This window comes from Portunus trituberculatus, chromosome 38 (genome assembly GCF_017591435.1).
Source record: "Portunus trituberculatus isolate SZX2019 chromosome 38, ASM1759143v1, whole genome shotgun sequence".
NCBI classification, from domain to species: domain Eukaryota; kingdom Metazoa; phylum Arthropoda; class Malacostraca; order Decapoda; family Portunidae; genus Portunus; species Portunus trituberculatus.
In genome coordinates this window covers 18056982-18079408 of record NC_059292.1, presented here as the reverse complement: position 1 = coordinate 18079408, position 22427 = coordinate 18056982, and the positions used below count along the sequence as shown (strand labels likewise).

General features: G+C 37.8%; 1 protein-coding gene across 2 annotated transcripts in view; it reads right to left on the bottom strand.

Annotated features, from left to right (window-relative positions):
• Positions 1-22427, bottom strand: part of LOC123514971 (vacuolar protein sorting-associated protein 54-like) — a 250921-nt gene that overhangs the window by 71405 nt on the left and 157089 nt on the right. For both annotated transcript variants that reach the window (XM_045273260.1, XM_045273261.1), the window contains exons 6-8: positions 20703-20851; positions 13752-13894; positions 12861-12960 (exon numbers count right to left, since the gene is read on the bottom strand). In XM_045273260.1, coding sequence (XP_045129195.1) covers positions 12861-12960; positions 13752-13894; positions 20703-20851 — 392 coding nt within the window. The remainder of the gene's footprint in view (positions 1-12860; positions 12961-13751; positions 13895-20702; positions 20852-22427) is intronic.

Genomic DNA, 22427 nt, shown 5'->3' with positions numbered 1-22427 from the left:
CTCCCACAACAGCGTCAGCAGCAGCTCATCTTCACTCGCCCAACTTACCACCAAAACGCCCTGCAATGTGGCCTAGTGTTCCTAAGAAAACCAGGAAGTCTCTTACTCTCGAAGTGAAGCTGGATATTATTCACAGACACAAGAGAGGCGAGAAAACTATAGCATTGCTGGCCACCATCTTGACTCCATATACTGTCTCTACTATTTTCAAGGCAGCACACTATTAACCCCTTCAATACGGTGACGCCTATGTGGGCGTCATGAAGCCCCAGTAGCAAATACGGTGACGCCTACGTAGACGTCATATCTCTTTTCTGAGCTTTCTTCATTTCAGTTGTCCCATATAGTGTGTTGGATACCAACTACACACGCCGTATGCTGTCCTTGAAATCCTAGTGCTCCTCCCACCATCCTTGTCTCCACCAATCACTAAAGATAAGCTACATGCGTCCCGCCTTGTGTCTAAAATTACCCAATGGCGTAGACTGTTCCCATCTCTCTCTCTCTCTCTCTCTCTCTCTCTCTCTCTCTCTCTCTCTCTCTCTCTCCATTCCTCCTCCCCATCTCCTTTCCTCCCTCCCCATCTCCTTCCTCCCTCCCCTCTCCTCTCGAAGATAAGTTACATCGTCCCGCCTTGTAACATTCTGTGAAAACACACACACACACACACACACAAATACAAAACAACAAATTTTCTAATCTCTCTCTCTCTCTCTCTCTCTCTCTCTCTCTCTCTCTCTCTCTCTCTCATTTCCTCTCCTTCCCTTCCTCCCCCTCTTCCTCTCGAAAGATAAGCTACATGCGTCCCGCTTGTGTCTAAAATATTAGCAAATGTTACACTCTCTCTCTCTCTCTTTTTCTCCGAAGAGAGATGCGTCCACTTTCCTCTTCGAAGGCGATATAGTGACTAAAAAATAGCAGCATAATACACAAAGACGACAAGCATGCACGAGTTTCCCGCGCTCGGGCGCGCAGCACTTCCACCCGTATATCATACAGGCCGGCTTTTTTATCCGGCGCGAAGGGGTTAAGAAGGCTGGTGAGACTGTATCTTCCTTGCAAGCTAAAAGAACCACCTGAACTCGTGACTCTACAATGGATAAAATGGAAAGCCTTGGGGAAATGTGGTACAGAAGCTCCCCAACTTACAAACATAATGGGGACCGAGAGGCCGTTCGTAACTCCATTTGTTCGTATATCCAAAGTCGGGTCTCCATTGCCTTTTTTCCCATTGTTTTAAAGTTTTGTTTACATTAAGAATACCTGTATATAAATCCCAATAAGTACGACATACCTTATACAGTACCTGTAATATGTAATGCTTTTAATATTATTTGATGGTGATTCATACAACTTTAATGTAGAAACATACTTTATTTAAAAAGAAAATATATTGTAGTGGTGACTGGCTGGCGAACCGATCGATAAGATGGCGTGTGGTCAGCTGGGCAGGAAAACACAACCAGGGCCGTCACACAACACGAAGCCTATCCGTTAGACTGGGGGATGACACCATACCATACTGAGAAAAATCGATAAACATGGATAGATTAACATGGCGTCAATCAATGGGGGTTGAACAGGTGCCTATAAATCTGGGATGACTAAGCGTCTGTATATCGGGGTCAAACAGCTGACATGGTTACCGGTAGGTTACAGACTCGCATTTAGGTTACACATTTTAACGTTAGGGCTATGTCAGTTACATACATGAAAGCATTTCACATGAAATATGAAACAGAAAACGTTGCATGCTTGAAATATAAATGAGGAAACTCGTAAGATTTACCTTGTTCACTTGGATTTGTTGGGGGAAGTGGCGGGCGAGGAACAGGGTGACGAGATGGTGGAGGGGTCGTCAGCATCGCTGTCAGCGTCAGGCGTGTGGGTAGAGGATGAAGATGGCACTGGCTCATGGGTAGATGGCACTGACTGAGGAGTGGATGGTACTGTTGCCTCACGTTTATCTACCCGTTTGAAGAACCGATGGAGCGACGACTGGCTCACAGCCTTCTTTTTTTCCTCGTATATGACGCGGTAGCATTTCAGTGCATCATGAACAGCTGCTGACACCTTGGCATGTCGTTCTTCATTTGGGTCCTGTTCTTAAAAATTTGCCAAGGCTGCCTCTATGGATGCAAAAGCTTCTGCCATCTTTTTTGTTTGGAAATGTTTTGGTGGCATTTCCATTTCTTCCTCCTCTGCCTCTTCTACCTCCTTCCTCTGCTTCTCCAATTCTCGAAGTTCATCATTAGATAGCTCCTTGTCATGGTCATCAAAGAACTCTGTGAAGTCCTGCTCCTCCAGCTCTAGCTCCAGTTTCTCACTCATGGAGATTAAATTGTCAACAACCTCCTCCTGGTCCTCCTGAATATTTTCAAACCCAGTGAAATCATGAACAACCTGAGGGCAGAGCTTTTTCCATACGGCATTCATACAGGTGGTTGTAATTTCCCATCAGGAGGTATTAATGTTTTTTATGGCATTGTAGATGTTATATGACTTCCAAAATTCGCTCAGTCATATCATTTTCACCTCTAAAGTTATAGCCTGACGTTTCTTGGCACTTCCACTGGCTTCACCGTTTATTTTTCGCTTCACACCCGACATTTTTGATGGAATGATGCACAGGTAAAGCGAATTATGGCACAAAAATTGGCAGTACACGAGGACACAGTGAACAGATGCTTTCGTGTTTATGACGGGTGCCTGGAGGGTAGGGGAGTGATTCGCACAGCTGAGTGAGCTCGGCAGCGCCACGGAGTGGCAGACTCATTAACTATATTTGCGTGCAGGAAATTTGAAGTTTCCTAGCATCTTTCAAACAATTTTTTGGACTTAAGTATTTAAAAGATTTGTTCGTATGTATGGAATGTTCGCAAGTCGAATGTTCGTAAGTAGGGGAGTTTCTGTACATAAGTTTTGTATGCGGTACAATGATGCGCCCTTTGTTTACATTCCACAGGCTGCCGGTTAGTGTCTTTCCTGTTTCACTCTTCCTCTCTTCATAAATTTAAGATCAACAACATTATAAAGTTACGTACATACATACATTAGTGTACATTACAATGACTTAAATTTAATTTAACTGCCTAAATGTTAAACATCATAATCTTTACTTTCATTAAACCTTTCACTGTACTCGTACTATGATGCACTCTCGCTTTGCTTACTCTCAATGGAAGTTCAAGTCAGGGGTTAAACTTGTTATAATCGGTTCGCTTAACGATGTTTCGCTTAACGAAGTGTTTTTTTAGGTATGTAACCCCTTCGTTAAGAGGAAGTTGCCTGTATATATATATATATATATATATATATATATATATATATATATATATATATATATATATATATATATACTGTCATACCTCACCTAACACGACAGTTAGGTTCCTGAGCTCATCGTGCACGGCAAGATTTGTGTTGGGTGAATAATAGGCCCTATGGGAAAATAGGGGTTAGGTTCCCAGATCCTCCCAAAAAACACTTTTTTACCAGAAAGACTGAAAAAAAACAATAAATGAATTACCAAACACACATTTTATTTAACAACAGTACTAGTACCTTATTCAGTTTATTTGCTGGTTGGAGAGGGCTTGAAATACGAAACGATGGGCCTCTGACTGGCAGATGCTTTCATATGGTGTAAGGTCTCCTTGTAGGGCACAAGAAGCTCCTCAACACCCATCTTGAACTTAATGCTCCTCTCCAAGATGGGATCTATTTCAGTGAAGAGGGATGTTGCATCTTCCATGACTTTCAACAAATTACGAAGTCTTGATGGTGAAGACAGGCTTGATCTCTTCATCATCATCAAGATCCTCATCATCAGCACCTCCTCTTACCTCTTCTTCCTCCAGCTGCAACAACTCTTAAAGTGAAGGCTCATCATTATGTGAGTCAATCACATGATCCACATCTTCCTCAGTCATGTCATCAAAGCCTTCTCCCCAAATTGTGTGGGGCAAGTCCAAGATGCTTGGGAGGGGAGGTTGCGTGCATCCGCCATGACCAGTGGGAAATTCAAACGGAGACCAAATCGTGCAATCACAAGTCAAAGTCGTGCTCGGCGAATTCGTGTTCAGTGAGGCATGACAGTGTATATGTATATATATATATATATATATATATATATATATATATATATATATATATATATATATATATACAGTAAGGTCTCGGTTTACGTCAGAGTTACGTTCCTGAAACGTGACGTAAGTCGATTTTGCACGTAACTCGAGTTTCCGAACATTTCAAAGCATATTATCGAGTTTTCAACCAATCATTGTTTATGGTCATTCAGGTAAGTTAAAGGTTATATTGTCATATTATTTACAACTATGTAGGAATATGAAACACAAGCTTGTTTTTGTTGTTGATTAGGGCCACGAATGCGAAGGACTGCAGGTTGCTGAGAGGGGTGGACGCCTGAGGCCGCCAGGAGGGTGGGCAGGTCGAATGTTGTGACGCCCACAGGGCGGACAGCTGGGAGCGTAGTGCAGTGCGGTGGGAGTAGAAGCGTGGGCAGCGGCGCAGGAAATGCAATAGGAAAGGGCAATAGGGATCAGCAGAAAGGCGCAGACGGTGCAAGTCAGCTACGAGTGTCGTGTGGCCCAGGCGAAGGCTCCGAAGTTGTTATTGTTGTGATGGGTGTGCGAGCCCTCAAGGTCGTCAACCTCCCCATTGTCATGGTAATGGGCTTCCCATTTTCTTCTTCCCTCCCTCACACACAGTTGCTGCCTCCCTTCTCATGTCTTTTAATTATGTCCTCTTTTTCTTGTAGCATAATGGTTTTCCTTTTCTTAGCATCACTGCAGTCACTTAGAAGTTTTCTCTTTGGTGCCATTGAGCAAGATACTAAGAACTTGAGTCAGTAAACGCAGAAGTAGGATAACACTCTTGCCAGGGGCGATGGTGTGGTGGAACTGAGGCAGGGTGTTATTGTATTCAAGCGTGAGGCAGGCGGTGTGGCGGGCAACCACCAACAATAACAATAAATCCCGCACTTTACGATTTATAAATTTTTTTTTTTTAATCTTAAATTGCCTTATAGTGGACTGACGTAACTACGAGTTTGACGTAACTCGAGACCGACGTAACCCGGGACTTTACTTATATATATATATATATATATATATATATATATATATATATATATATATATATATATATATATATATATATACAGGCAACCCCCGTTAAACGAAGGGGTTACATTCCTAAAAAACACTTCGTTAAGCGAAACTTCGTTAAACGAACCGATTATAACAAGTTTAACCCCTGATTTGAACTTCCATTGAGAGAAAGCAAAGTGAGAGTGCATCATAGTACAGTGAAAGATTTAATGAAAGTAAAAATTATGAAGTTAAACATTTAGGTAGTTTAATTTAAGCCATTATAATGTACACTAATGTATGTATGTACGTAACTTTATAATGTTGATGATCTTAACTTTATGAAGGGAGAGAGAGTGAAACGGGAAAGACACTAACCGGCAACCTGTGGAATGTAAACAAAGGGCGCATCAGGGTACCACATACAAAACTTATGTACCACATTTCCACAAGGCTTTCCATTTTATCCATTGTAGAGTCACGAGTTCAGGTGGTTCTTTTAGCTTTCAAGGAAGATACGGTCTCACCAGCCTTCTTAATAGAGTCTGCTGACTTGAAAATAGTAGACAGTAGATGGAGTCAAGATGGTGGCCAGCAATGTTATTAGTTTTCTTGCCTCCCTCGTGTCTGTGAATAATTCCCAGCTTCACTTCGAGAGTAAGACACTTCCTGGTCTTCTTAGGAACGTTAGGCCACCTTACAGGGCATTTTGGTGGTAAGTTGAACTAGGGAGAATTAGCTGCTGGTGACGCCGTTATGTTTTGACTGGGGAGTGAGTGGTGCGCGTGATTTTGATCTTGATCTTGATGCTACAGGTGACGCAGAATTTCTTCTGAGTCAGGCCTTTGTATCGGCAGTGCCTGTGTTGTCCACGAGAGGCTTGATCTTGATCTTTATTCTACAGATGTCTCAGGATTACTCCTGAGGCAGGCCTTAGTACCAGCAGCTCCTGATGTATTCAAAAGCCTGTTAGCTTGCATGATACGGTGGGGCTTTCAAATTTGGAAAAAAATTACCTGGATAAAACTTCGTTAAAGCGAGTTTGGTGTTCGTTAAACGAGCAGATGGTAGTAAAATGAAACCTTCGTTGTAGCGAAATTTCATTGTGTGAACCTTCGTTAAACGGGGGTTGCCTGTATATATATACAGTGGTACTTCGACATATGAATTTAATTCGTATATCAAATAAATTTTACCCATAGAAATTAATGGAAATAGAATTAATTTGTTCTTGTGATATGGATTTACCCCCCCAAAAAATTAACATGCTTTAAATACCAACCAAATATAGGTTTAATATAAGATAAATACAATGTCTATTGTATGCATGATATAAATTTGCCCCAAATAACAACTTAACCTGCAAAACTCGGGACACATCGATAAACGTTAATCATGCAAGACTTGGGGCATGTCGATAGACGTTTAGGCTTTTTACAGCTATATTTTGGCTATTTTCTTCCCATTTTCTTTGCTTGTGAGCTGCCAACACTCATCAGGAGTAAACATATGCTCTATATCACTGTGTCACCAACATTGGACGATGGGAGTGACAGTGATTTCACTGTGTCTGATCCCGCCACCTCTCCTGCACGCCTTACTTCTATACCTCGGGTCTCTCGCCATGTTACGGGGAGACAACTTTTGAATGAGAGTGGTATCAGAACAGGAGAGAGAGAGAGAGAGAGAGAGAGATAAGATACAAGAAGCCCGTTTTCTATCGCTCTAGCCAAGGCCACTGGGGGTTCAACGGCCTTGGCTTGGCCATGTAAACAGATGATACTACCTCATTCAACCTGTGATATTTTGGTAACCATGACATCTAGAGACTTCTGGGTTTTTGCATTGCAAATAGGAAGAGTTGCTTGTGGGCAGAACATCATTTGTTCTCACTCGTTTATTGAATTTCTAAGTATAATCAGTATGTGAATACAGGTTATTTTGTGTTTCTTGCCAAACTTTTACTTTTGGGACTTAAGAAAAAATACACACTGCTGAGGAGCACAGACACATACATGCACAAAGGATGAACAACGATACACAACGTGGGCTGAATGTTCGGGTGGATGCGGGTAGTCGAGTGATCGCTGTGCCACCTACCGATGGCTATTCGTATCTCAAAAATATCTTCATATTTCAATGCATAAATTATAGGAAATTTTTCGTCATATATAAAAAAATTTTATGTTGGGGCGATCGTATCTAGAAGTATTACTGTGTGTGTGTATATATATATATATATATATATATATATATATATATATATATATATATATATATATATATATATATATATATATATATATATATATATATACTGTATATGGAGCTCTAATGTATTATTGCCTTATATTTTGTTTTACTTCTTGAGGTGCAGATTAGATTTTTCAGACATGCTTTATTAGTTTGGGTATGGTACTAGAGGTGCAGAGGTACCAGACCTAGGAATAAAATTTTAGGCACCAAAGTACAGGTACAGTAATACTCTGCTTAACGAACGTTCATCTAACAAATTTCCGGTTTAACGTACTATATAAAGTTAGACCAAAAAGTCCACATAACGTACAACCACATCCGTTTTAGTGAATTTTCTGGGTTTGAATTTGCCAGGTGAGGGACCGAACACGGCAGCTTCACTGTGATTGGCTGGCTCCCCGCCTCTATCTCTAGCGCTCCTGGAGCTGAATCCAAGATTCTTTAACGTCAGAGCAACCTCCTGCCGCGAAATGGCTTCCATGAACGCTTGGAGGAACGGTGACAAGGTTGCTATCAGGTTGCTTTGATGTTGCTGGGAACACCACCTCTGGAGGTGGTGTTATTGTCTTACATATGCATTTATGTTCACAAAACATTTCTATTAGCTTTTTACAAACCTTGCCTCCAAGAAAGGATTGTTTTGTAATGCATAAAGTGAAATCTTACATGGAATACCAAAAAATAAAGCAGAGATAAGATTGGCCACAGACGAAGCGAAGACTCACGGAGATTCGGCCGCTTCTTCTTCTTGTGACCCTTTTAGCTTGCTGTTGCTTTCACCACGATATTAAATTTATGTTTCCACTCCTCTATTGCCTGCTATAATGGATATCATATCATAGTATTCATATACGTTCATGCCATGAGGATAACCTCAACTCTGTGTCACTGAGTGATACTGAATTACTAATGAAATATCGCGATATTTCATAAGTAATTCACTATCACTCAGTGACACAGAGTCGAGGTTATCCTCATAGCATGAGCGTATATGAATACTATGATATGATATCCATTATAGCAGGCAATAGAGGAGTGGAAACAAATTTAATACTGGGGTGAAAGACAACAAGCAGGCTAAAAGGGTCACAATAAGAAGAAGCGGCCGAGTCACCGTGAGTCTCCGCCTCCTCTATAGCCGATCTTATCTCTGCTTTATTTTTTGGTATTCCATGTAAGATTTCACTTTATGCATTACAAAACGATCCTTTCTTGGGGGCAAGGTTTGTAAAAAGCTAATAGAAAAATATATAATTATTTTTAACCCCTGTGGCATGTTGGGGACCAGCCCAGAACGCATCCCCCCTATTTCTATTATTTCCTATGGGAAAATTACATCCACTTAACAAATTTCTACTCTACGAACAGCTTTGACATCCCCTATCTTGTTCGTTAAGCGGAGTATTCCTGTACAGACTATCTGCGTTTCAAGGTCCAAAGGAGTGGTACCGAACTACCCGATATCCAGTATCGCACCCAGCTCTGGTAATAAGTTAATGAATTGATCTTAAGATTAGAGGGGGTGTGTGATATAAATAGAGATAATGATTGGATGAAAGAGTGAATGGTTCAACTAATCACCAACTACTGGCTGAGAAAGGTTGGGGTATTGATAAGAATGGCATACTCTGTAATAAGTAGAAACAACAACGTTCCTCCACAAATACCGTAGTTTATTACTATAGAATATTTTATTGATACAAAAGCTAAAAACATAATACCTAAAACAATCTAAAATATTTAAAAACATAAAATGATGACTAAAATTTTGCATCTAGACGGTTGTTCAAATGGAATGCCCGTCACTAGGTGGCAGGACTGAGCAATCAAGCATGAGCATTTCGTTTGAAACGATCATGTTTTTGGCTTTTGTACCAATAAAATATCTTATAGTAATAAACTACATTTTTGTGTAGGTACAATATTCTTCCTATTTATCATAGAGTGTCAGTATGTGTACTACCCGTGAGTAGCAGTTTCTGGTTTTTACCTTGTCTTATTAGAATAACAAGTAAACACAGCCCTTAGGCCAAGCAAACCAGGAACTGAGAAACAATACCAATCCCATGTTAAGAGGTGGACACAATTTTGTGATCAACAAGACATTGATCCCCTTAATCCCACTGTAGGTGATATTGTAAATTTTTTTATCTGTTACTTTTCACAGAGGTGTGGGCTATGAATGTGTGATCACAGTCAGAGCTGCTCTCTCCTCACTGGGGATAGTCATCAATGGTTGCAGAGCAGGAAACCATCCACTTGTCAAAAGGTTTCTATGAGGGGTAATCAACTTGAGACCACCAAAATCCAGGTATACAGAGACCTGGGATGTTATGCCAGTGCTACAAAAATTGAGGAGTATGAGCCCATTACACACTCTTTCCTTAAAAGAGCTGACACTAAAGTTAGTTACGTTAATGGCACTTACACAAGCAGCCAGGGTGCAAACTTAGCATTTATTAATTCTTAAGGATATTAAGTAATATTAAGCAATGCAGGCCAAAATTTAATGTTCAGTTTATTAAGTTTCAAACCTATGAAAGAGATCAAAGTTTGTGTGTATATGAAACTATGCAAATGTATCTCGAACAGACTGAACATTTGAGAAGTGAGCTTGCACAGGAAGACAGGAAACTACTTATCAGTTTTATTAAGCCACACAAAAGTGTATCCAAAGACAAAATTGCAAGGTGGATCAAGAAGGTTCTTAATATATCTGAAATGGACATTACAAAATATACAGTTGGCAGTGTCCGCCCAGTTGTAGCATTGAAAGCCAAGATTATAGCTGTTCCAATAACCCACATCATGGCAAAGGCCGGATGGTCACAGGAGTCCACTTTTGTCAAACAGTATGACAACATCATAACCCAAAGCAACAATCAATTCCAAGAAGTGGTATTACAATTGGCAATGCATAAGGTACCACATAATGATTCTGATGTCATTAGTTTACAATTTGGTTTAATAAATATTATTCATACACTTGCAAGTTTTATTTAACCAGCAGAAATAAAGATTAATGAATATGATAAACCACTAAACACAAAAATAGATAAATTTAAGATACGACAGCCATATGGCTTTAAACCTCATAGGAAAGTGTACTTAAGGAGAAAAGTGACTTGCTAAAGTAAAATTTACAAAGTACATGAGACTTATCATTGGTTAAATGAAATGTGCTTCTAATTTTACAAAGCAAATCACATCTGCTGAAGAGAGCTTTCACATGCCCTCCTCTCTCACCCTTGGGAAAAAAGATATTCATTGTCATAAACAACAAAATTTTTGTCCTGTGGTTGGTCGTACACTTTAAAGTCTGGTGGCGCGGGGTGACATGACGTATCTCATGTGAAAGCTCACCTTCAGCAGACGTGAATTGCTTCGCAAAATTGGAAGCACATTTCAACTAACCTATGGTAAGCCTCGTGTACTTTATCAATTTTTTTCCATAGGTGGATGCCCAAAAACCTTTGCTGCTGCTCTATTGCAGTGTTCCTTGGCATTATCTACCACTTGTAGTTTGTAGGAGATTGTGTAGCTCGATCTTTTTCTTCCTGCTGCCATAATGGTCAGGATGTAGATGTGTTTTGTTATGATCATGAACTTGCTATTACTCCATACCATCAGATGGCATCGAGTCAGTGTGCTAATCAGGTGATATTTATAAACATGCGTCACAGCCTCACAGATTAGATTGCTTTATTTTTATGATAATTTGTTTTTAAAGAAATAATACTGGTAATAATAATAATAATACCAGCAATAAAATAATGATACATGCAGTTAGGGTAGGTAGAAGTACTGATCATAAGCTGGGTTAGTGAGCATAAAGGAGCCTACAGGAGGTCTCAACTTAGCATATTAGACACAGGATGATTTTATGGGACAAAATTTTGGGGAAAAGATTTTATTTTTTATTCATTTTTTATGGCATGGCTTATAGTGCCTATAGGTAAACTTGAATAGTATGTATGGGAAGCACTGTTCAGCTTCCATCCATTAATGGCGCAGGCAATTTTATTTATAATGGTACCCATATCGGGGCCAATATCCCCACCCAAGAGCAACTTTGGTGTAACCACGTAGAACCTGGGTATGATGGTGACATGTAGGTAACTTTAAACAACTCAACAAATGGCAAAGTGGTGGGATTCAAACCTACATGTGAACTCTGCCTGATCCCATGCTCAACACCATATCCACCATCAAATATGCTGTCAAATACAGCATGTACAAAGATTATACCTAATTATCTTTACCACTTTAACATGAGGACACATTTTGCATCCTTGGAGCAGTCATGACATATCCAAGGACACGCATACTGTGTCATGGCTGCGTTCTGCTAAGATGAAATGTATTTTTTTCCTGGATACTGAATGATATCATTCAGAATGTAGGTTGTATATGATACAGTGGCTTATTTGACTTTCATCACTACTACAATGGTGTATGATTCACTTCCACCAGGATAAGTAACGATGTGCGCTGTTGGCAATATTAAAATTTATTTTCTATTGAACCAATAGATTAGTTTACCATAAAAATAAACAAAACTTTCTGTTGTTTGTCATCTTCAGAAAATGGCCTTGAGAAAGCAGACTGTAATATTTTTTCTCTAAAATTTGCATGGGTTTATTTCATAATGAATGTACAGAGAGAGAGAGAGAGAGAGAGAGAGAGAGAGAGAGAGAGAGAGAGAGAGAGAGAGAGAGAGAGAGAGAGAGAGAGAGAGAGAGAGAGAGAGAGAGAGAGAGAGAGAGAGAGAGAGAGAGAGAGAGAGAGAGAGAGAGAGAGAGAGAGAGAGAGAGAGAGAGAGAGCTGCCTCTGAGTTATGTATCTCCCACGATCTCACAGCCTGGAAACGGTGCCAGGAATCATTTTCTATTTCCCGGAATGAAGAGATTAATTTCATTACTTTATTATTGTGTTTATCTATATTTATGTAATGTATTTTATTATTCTATGCAAAAATTGTATTTAGATATGACATTTCATGATTTTCCTGAAGGTCTTGGAACGCAATACTATTTTTTATATTCATTCTAAAATCTGCTATCTGATCGTTCACCTTACAAGTGAATTTCAAAGAACCAATTACGATCATATATGGAGGAATACTTATAACTAGCTTCCTGAACACCATAGCAATTGATAAAACTTAAAAGACATGAAGAAAATTATTGATATAATAATTAAAGCAGAATGATTCGAACAAAAGTGCTTGATTATGTCCTAGGTAGCAAGACAAATGATGCAATTTCTGTAGCTGAGAAAAAAAAAAAAATCCTCAATCTAGAGATGGTATTAGACAGGTTATCCAAACAAGTTAGTTGGCTATCCATAGGAACATTGAGAATAAATGTTAATGTTGACACCAAACAAGCTGTAAAGGAGTTCAAAACCAAAATTTTCTATTATATATTTTCCAAAACTTAATCCCTTTAGAATCTTAGAAAAAAACTAGCTTCCTTTCCTCATCAATACCTTTTTGCAGGCAGTGAAAATGTTCTCTCTTCTCCTTGGTAATGCCAGAAGCTTCACAGGCTCCAGAACAGCTTCTTGGTGGAGTGAAGAAATTCCACTTCTGAAATGTACAGAAACTAGAATAGTTACTAGTATCACACTTATTTAAAGCAACATAGAACTCTATCCCTCATTGTGCCGACAAAAAGTTGACATGTCAGCACAGACCCATTGGAGAGAGCTTAGGTACATGACGTTTATGAGCACTGCTGAGCCAACTGATAGCATTAAACTGAGAGATAGTGATGGAATTTGTTAACTGTCCCACCATAATCCATGCTGATGACCAAGTATTACATATTATACCTAAATCCTTAACCCCATGCTTAATGAAGGCAAGAAATTAACTGGTACATCTGAATAGTCCTACAGGTCTCTTAAGGATTTCATTATGATAAACCTTAAGTCAGTCATCTTAAATGATGATCACAGTTTGTTACAGCAAAAGAAAGTAGATAAATCTGAGAGCCCAACACTTCATAGCTTTAAGATATGAGTACAATCAAATTTTCCAAGTATTAATTTAAATCCTAGTACTGACAATTATATTATAATTAAGAAACAGTGGCTAATGTAGTAGTAGTTCTTGACATGAAACCTATTCTGCCAAAGCCCTTATATACCCTAATCTCTGTATTCCCTGCAAAATTCAGTTACTAGAATATGAACAGACTACAGAGTATGTTTGATAGGAGTGAAGTAGCAAGGATGAGAAATGGTTATAGGAATGTCTAGTTGTGTATATGAGTGAGTGCAGGTCATTCAATTAAACATAGGTAAGGCAAGATAGGTAAAATTTTGTAGAGAATGCTATGAGTGAGGTAAGGTACAAAAGTACAGTATCATTATCACCTAAGAGTAGATACAGCAGCATGGTTGAGCTTGAGCTGTTCCATCTGGGCATTGAGGTAGGTCATGGTATCAAAGAAGGCTGATGACTTGCGAGCAATCTGGCAGCTCATGTCTAACTCCACAGCCTCCAGGTGGTGGAAGAGCTGTAGATGATTGGGAAAAAAAAAAGTAAGGTCATGTGATGAGCTGATGTTCCTTCTTCAACTCCATAAGCAGCTACATAAAACTAAGTAAATATGTGTATTTACCTAATTGTATATTACATGGTTCAAATGGGCCTCATACTGACCTGTCTCTATATCTACATTTATTCAACTTTTCCTTAAATTTGTGCACACTTTATGCTCTTACAATCTCTTCACTCAATCCACTCCAGATTCCACAGTCCTATGTGGAAAAACTAAACTTCTTAATGTTCCTCAGACAGTGACTTTTCATGATCTTCTCGGAATGTCCTCTTCCTCTATCTCCATTTTCTGTCAGTAATACCAAGTCTTGTCTATCTATCTATATTTTCTATATGGTTTCCTAACTTAAACATCTTAATTAGATGTCCTCTTTTCCATCTATCCTTCAAAGTTGGTAGCTCCATTCCCTTCAGTCTTTCTTCAGAGGGAAGATCCTTTACTTCTGGTACCATCTTTGAAGCAGTCCTTTGGATTCTTTCTAGTTTCTTGTTGTCTTTCTACTTGTATGATGGCCATGCCACTGCTGCATATTCTACTCTAGGTCTTATCATAATGGTAATTATTATTTTTTTCATACTCTTATACATGTAATTGAACACCACTCTGATGTTAGTTAGTGTCTCGTATGTTAAAGCAATTTTATCTATTTATTTTTTTTTTAATGTAGGAGGGACAGCTGGCCAAGGGCACCAAAACATGAAAAAAAAGGCCTACTATGTTGCCAGTTCCCTAAAAGTCATAGGAGTTGACCAAAACTCAGGGACAAATGTCTCAACACCTCTCTCTTAAGAGAAGTTAAGTCAAAGGAAGATGGAAATACAGAAGTAGGAAGGGAATTCCAGAGTTTACCAGTGAAATGCATGAATGATTGAGAGCACTGGTTAACTCTTGCATTAGGAAGTAGGACAGAATAAGGAAAAAAAGGAAGAAAAAGCCTTGTGCAGCATGGCTGCAGGAAGAGGGGATGCATGCAGTTAGCAAGATCAGTTGAGCAATTAACATGAAAACAGAGATAAAAGATAGAAAGAGATGCAATATTCCGGCAGTGAGAAAGTGGCTGAAAACAGTCAGTCAGAGGACGGGAGTTGATGAGATGAAAAGCTTTTAATTCCACCTTATCTGCAAGATAAGGTGGAATGCAAGATGTGTGAAAGAGTAATAAAGAAACAATGGATTAAGTTTCTTGAAGACAACAAATTATTATCAAATAGCCAATTTGGTTTTAGAAAAGGTCAGTCATGTGTAAAAGAATTTTTGAGTTTTTACTCTAGAATAGTTGATAAAGTACAAGAGAGAGAGGGATGGATTGACTGTATTTATTTAGATTTAAAAAAGGCGTTTGATAAAGTGCCACATGAAAGATTACTATGGAAGTTAGAGGAGAAGGGTGGCTTAAAAGGACGCACATTGAGATGGATGGAAAATTACTTGATGGGGAGAGAAACAGTAGTTAAAGATATGAAGTCCAAGTGGAGAGCAGTAGACAGCGGAGTGCCACAGGGGTCAGTATTGGCACCAATATTTTTTCTCGTATATATAAACGACATGCCAGAAGGAGTGAACAGCTACATAAATCTGGTTGCGGACGATGCGAAACTGTGCAGAGTCATAAAACAAAAAGAGGATTGTGAAGTACTGCAGGAAGACTTAAACAAGATCTGGAAATGGAGTAAAAAATGGGAGATGGAATTCAATGTGGACAAAAGCCATGTCATGGAAATGGGAAAAAGTGAAAGACGACCAGTGGGAATCTATAAGATGGGAGATGTAGTAGAACTAGAAAAAGTAAAGAAGGAAAAGGACTTGGGAGTGACGATGGAAGAAAACAATCAACCGGTAAGCCATATTGATAGAAATTTCAGAGACATATAATTTGCTAAGGAATATTGGATTAGCATTTCACTATATTGACAAAGAAATGATGAAGAAATTGATAAGTACTAAAATAAGACCCAGAAGACTACAGAAAATGGCTACAAGAATGGTTCCAAAATTTAAAGGGATGACATATGAGGAGAGACTAAAAGCTATGGATCTACCAACCCTGGAACAGAGAAGAGAGAAAGGGGATCTGATACAAGTTTATAAATTGATTAACGGAATGGATCAAGTGGATAATGAGAAACTAATCCTGAAAAAAGAATATGACATTAGAAGCACAAGATTGAATAGTAAGAAACTGAGGAAGGAAGATGTCTGAGAGATGTTAAAAAATAGTTTCCCGCAAAGATGTCTTGTGACTTGGAACAGTTTGAGTGAGGAAGTGGTGTCAGCAACGAGTGTGCATAGTTTTAAAGAGAAATTGGATAAGTGTAGATATGGAGATGGGGCCACACGAGCATAAAGCCCAGGCCCTGTAAAACTACAACTAGGTAAATACAACTAGGTAAATACACACGAGACGTGGTCGAGGAAGGACGCAGTACCGTCACTCCCGAGAATCAGCTGATCTTCACTACCTATTTGTTTTGGGTTTCCAGTGGCCTGGGCGAGTAGTGTACACTCGTTTTTTCATGAATACAGTGTTACAAAATCATGAGTAAGGAAGAGATTCCATCTAAATGCAGGTATGAGACACGGGAAAGAATGAAAGATGATGATGACTATCTTGGTGAAGGAGAAAGTGCATTTGAAGGCTTTGATACGACACATACTTCGCTATTTAATAGAGTGTTGACTATTGAACGAAAATTAGATAAATGGATAAAGGAGAGTATAGGAATGAAAGAGAATGAAGAACAGGAAAAAGAGCTCCAGAAATTGAAAGAAAGGATAAAAAGAGTGGAAGAAAATAAAACTAGGCTAAGAACGGGAAATGAAGAATTAAAAAAGGAAGTAGCTAACTACAAGAAATTGATGGAAGAAGGACTCAGTAAAGCCAAGAAAGAAAAAGAGAAGCTGAAAGATCTAGTTAACAAAGAAGAGGAAAGAGTACAAGAAGTGATTAAAAAAAGAAGTACAGGTATGGAGAATCCAAGATAAGAAAGACAAGGAATCATTTCAGGGAGTATTTCAAGAACAGTTAAAAGAAAGAGATGAAATTATGACAAACAAAATTATAGGAGTCCTGAAGAAAAAAAGAAAATCTAGTAAGAGAAATTGCAGAAAAAAAATATAATTATTTTTGGCCTGAAAGAAAAAAATATTAAATATAGACCAAGAAGGGAAAAGGACGAAATGAAATCAGTAAAAGACCTACTAAAACATCTAAATGATGAGGATAGACAGAACTTAGAAGAAGAAGTAGAAGAAATCCACAGGATGGGACCATATCAAGAAGGAACAGTGAGACCAATTAAGATATTACTAAAATCACAAGCAGCAGCAGAAGAAGTACTATTTAGAAAAACAAAACTCAGAGAAACAGAAGGTTGCAAAGATACATATAAAGAAATATAGAAACGAGGAGGAAAGGAAGAGACACAATGAATTGGTGGCAGAACCAAAGAAAAAAATAATGAAAGGTCAGAGTAGGAAAAGAAGGCATTTTTTTGGAGAATTATAAGAGATAGGATAAGGAAATGGTATATAAAAGAGAAGGAAGAGAAAAAAATGGAGCAAGTTTAACTAAAAATTATAAGAACAAGAGATTAAAAATTATGTATACGAACATAGATGGGGCTTTATCAAGTAAATTAGAATTAAGAGATTACATAAAGAAAGAACAACCTGATATTGTATGCCTGGTGGAAACTAAGTTAAATGAGGCAATAAAAATACACATAGATAAAAGGTATAATATATGTATGGAGAAGAGACAGAGTGAGTAAAAGAGGAGGAGGAGTCATGATGATGTTAATGAAAGAGATGGTGGTAAATCAAGTGGAGATTGAGGAAGGAAAATTAGAAATACTGTATATCAAGATACATATTAATAAAAAGGAATTAACAATCATTGGAACATATGTGCCACCAAAAACAAATTCATAGACCAAACAAGAATATAAAGACATGATAGATGACACAATAAGGAGTCTTACAAGAATCATTAAAGAAAGGAGAAAAGTTATATTAGTAGGAGATTTCAACTGTAAGAAGGTGGACTGGGAAAATTATGAAAGTGGTATGGGGGAAGAAGACTGGGGAGATAGATTCCTGAAGCTAATGATAGATATGATGGTCCAAAAAGTAAAGGAAAACACAAGATTTAGAGGAAACGATGAGCCAGCGAGATTGGATCTAGTTTTTATAAGGGATATACAAATGAATGATGATATAAGATATAAGTACCCATTGGGAAAGAGTGACCATGTAATATTAGAAATGGATATAAAAGAAAGAAAGGAAGATAGAGACGAATCACACAAAGGAGACCAATTAAATTACAGAAAGGCTGATATTGATAACCTCAAGAGCTATTTTAAAAATGTAAACTGGGAGGAGATGGAAAACTCAGAGACAGTACAAGAGAAGTATAACTTATTTTAGGAAATATACAAAACAGGAGTCAAGGAATATGTCCAAAAATATAGACCTAAAGAACAAGGAAAGAAAGATTGGTTTAATGCAAGGTGTGCTAGGGCAAAGGAGAAAAGAGATGGAGCATGGAAAAGGTGGAGAAGAAACAGAAATCCAGAAAATAAGGAAAGCTTCAAAACAGCAAGAAACGCATATGTTAAGGTGAGAAGGGAAGAAGAAAGGAACTATGAAAAGGACATTGTCGAAAAATGTAAGGAACAACCGAAACTGTTCTACAGATTCATAAATGGAAAAATAAGGCAAAAAGAAACAATAGAAAGGTTAAAAGGAGAGAACGGGATGGTAGAAGACCCAAAAAGTATGGCAGAACTGTTAAATAGTAAATTTCAGGTGGTCTTTAATAAGGAATCCAAATTTGAAAGGCCACAGGGAAATAGAGAGACTGTCCATATGAAAGAGATTAAAGTAATCAAGCTTGAAATAAAAGACTTGATGACGAAATTAGATGAAGAGAAGGCAATAGGATAGGATGAAGTCTCAGGCTGAATATCAAAAGAATGTAGAGAAGAACTAGCAAGTCCTATATACAACATCATAAAATGCTCAATAGAAAATGGGACAGTACCAGTAGAATGGAAAAGAGCTGAGGTGGTTCCCATATATAAGAGTGGAAGGAAGGAAGAACATTTAAATTACAGACCAGTATCATTAACTAGTGTAATATGCAAGATATGTGAAAGAGTAATAAAGAAACAATGGATTGAGTTTCTTGAAGACAACAAATTATTATCAAATAGCCAATTTGGTTTTAGAAAAGGTTGGTCGTGTGTAACAAATTTATTGTTTCTACTCTAGAATAGTTGATAAATATGAATGTCTAATTGGCGAGTCAGTTGGTCAAACCTTGAGGATTGAGTATTAACTGAGTTCGAATTGGCGATAATTCGAACTGAGAATGGTCGAATCAAGAGGATCCCTTGTATTGTCCAAAAGAGTTTGCTTGGCCACACCATACTCCTCACAAACACTTGCAACTCTAGCTTCATTTTCAAATTTTTTTATCAATTTTAGCTTTCATGTCACAGCTAGGGCCACTCACTTATGCCTAACACCTTTGGAAGACATAATTAGAAGTTCTTAAGTACTAGAAAAATGCAGAAACTTGCTCACTGATAGCAGACAATACACAGTGTTCACTAGTGTTGGCTGGACTTGCTTACAACCACCTGCCACAGTGGCACCTCCATCTATCTGTCGTTTCTGGAAGTGTGCAAGGCACACATTGTTTGAATTCATTTGTTGGCTGTTTGGACTCCAATAACTAAATTATTACCTGGACACTGTCTGGATTGACCGAAATCCAGATAAATGAGGATCAAGTGTAGCTTAGCATATGTAGCATAATACACACAACAGTCAAGAGTTTACTATACATATATACTCTTTGTTTATGAGTATGAATGTTTCATTTACAACTTCATTACAGTGGAGCCTAAGTTACTAAATGTCTCCCCTTTTTTGCTATTTTTTCTTAATCAAAATTCTGAACTAATAATTTATTTGATTGCTCCACCATAATTTGCTTCTTAAATAAAGTTACTTAATTTTAAATACAAACAGACAAGGCAAAAGCTCCCACTTATTAATCATTTACCGTTTCTACAAATATTGCCTCCATTTTTATCCATTTGGAGGAGGCACACATTGGTTAAGAAAGTAATTCAATCTTCAAAATCAGGTAAATATGATCTCGTTGAAGTGTCAATATAAACAAACAGTTTTTGACTGAATTAAAAGTAATCCCAAGCAACTTAAGGCTCTCTCAATGGCCTATAATGCCATCATTACTGCACAACTGCATTTTCCAAGTAGCTTTTCCCTGAGGCAAGATGTCTAAATGATCACCCTCATTCTTTTAAATAATTAAGTTGCTCTTTTTTTGTCACTAAAAGGTTTCCCAAAAAGAGAATACTTGTAGTCTAAGTAATATCCTTTGATGAGTTCCAAGCCATTAAGTTAATTCATTACATCCTTACAGGATAGATAATCTATGAGCTGGAGATGTGGTGCAGTCATCTTGGCAGTGGAAGTGTCTATGAGAGAGTGCCTGGATGTCCAGGAATGGATTAATCCATTTTTCAGATTCATACAGAGTAAAAACGTCCAGTCTCCAAACACCAGATTTTGAATGACATTCAGGAATACTTAAGCTCAAGAACCAAGGTTCCACTGTGGTACTATAGCAGACATTCATTCATTCATTCATTCATTCATTCTCTCTCTCTCTCTCTCTCTCTCTCTCTCTCTCTCTCTCTCTCTCTCTCTCTCTCTCTCTCTCAAATACCTTTTCCTGGATGAGTTTTGAATTCTTGGTGGAGACTCCAGCTGAGGTAATGTGAGGGAAGACAGAATAAAAAGTTTCTGGATCCTCCAAGTTAAAAGAGCTTGAGAGGAAGATGGCGGGGATGCCCTCTTGAGGCAGCTGGTCACTCACTGCCAAAGAAAATGGAAAATAAAACAAGACCTATATAAGAAAAATAAGCAGCTGGAAAGAAAAAAAAAGATAAAAGAAAATAGAAATTGTTATATCTTTTTTTTTATTTTTTATGAGAGGAACACTGGCCAGAGGCAACAAAACTAGTGGAAAATCCCAATGAAGGCACCAGTTTCTAAAGAGTGCCTTGAAATCTTGAGTTTCAGTAATAAGCAGAGGTAAAACAAGTAGGCATGGAACTCCAAAGCTTTCCAGTACAGTTATCCCTATAAACTTTTTTAATTTGAACACAGTATGTCCAGATATTGTAATTGTCCAAATATGTATTGTAAATTTAGAACTAGTCTCATAATTTATTGGATGTCACTACAAAAATGATATTGCACAATATCACATAATGCATGTACAACAATTCTAAAGTGTTTCTTCTATTACATCTCAATCGCAAATGTTTATTTATGGATATTTTGATTACTATTCTTCAGTCTCTGTCCTATATCTACCATAATAATTAAACAGCAAGGTGATTTATATAATTTCTGTTTATATGTGTTTTGTGAAATCTCAAAAACTAGGGAAAATAATGACAAATTTATTGATGTCATGTGGTTACACATTATAAAAAGTAAAAAAAAATGTACCAAATAGTAAGAGGCAACATCTAACAGAACATCAGAAATGTGAAACTAAAAAAGGGTCAGCAGGTCCAGGAAGGGTTGCAGTTGTGTTAATACATGGAATAACAGCAGGAAATAGGACAAAAACCATTCATTGAAAATTTCCTGCATATGTATTTGTAGATATGGCAAAGACAAAAAATAAGTAAATAAATATACTAAGTACTGTACTGGTACATTAAACTTCTACACTGCATATGGTTTTGCTACATGAATTGCATAATGGTAGAAACATTATTTCTAAAAATCTATAAAGCATAAATATGTATCATGATACACATATCAGCACTTCACACAGTGACCAACTTTTACAGAGTGAACCACCCACTTGCATAATTTTTAAAAGTGGTAGAGATTTTCCTTGCATTGAAGCTAGACCACCCTCTGCAGTAACATTATGTACAGGTAACTCCTGATTGCTCTCTCTCTCTCTCTCTCTCTCTCTCTCTCTCTCTCTCTCTCTCTCTCTCTCTCTCTCATGTATGTATGTATTTATCTAGTTGTAGTTTTACAGGGCCTGAGCTTTACGCTCGTGTGGCCCCGTCTCCATATCTACACTTAACCAATTTTTCTTTAAAACTATGCACACTCTTTGTTGATCCCACTTCCTCACTCAAACTGTTCCAAGTCTCAACACATCTTTGCGGGAAACTATATTTTTTAACATCTCTCAGACATCTTCCCTTCCTCATTTTTTTTACTATGTGATCTTGTGCTTCGAATGTCATATTCTTCTCTCAGGATCAGTTTCTCATTGTATGTATGTATGTATGTATGTATGTATGTATGTATATATATATATATATATATATATATATATATATATATATATATATATATATATTTATATATATATAGTGATCCCTCGTTTATCGCGTTTAATGGATACCAGAACCCC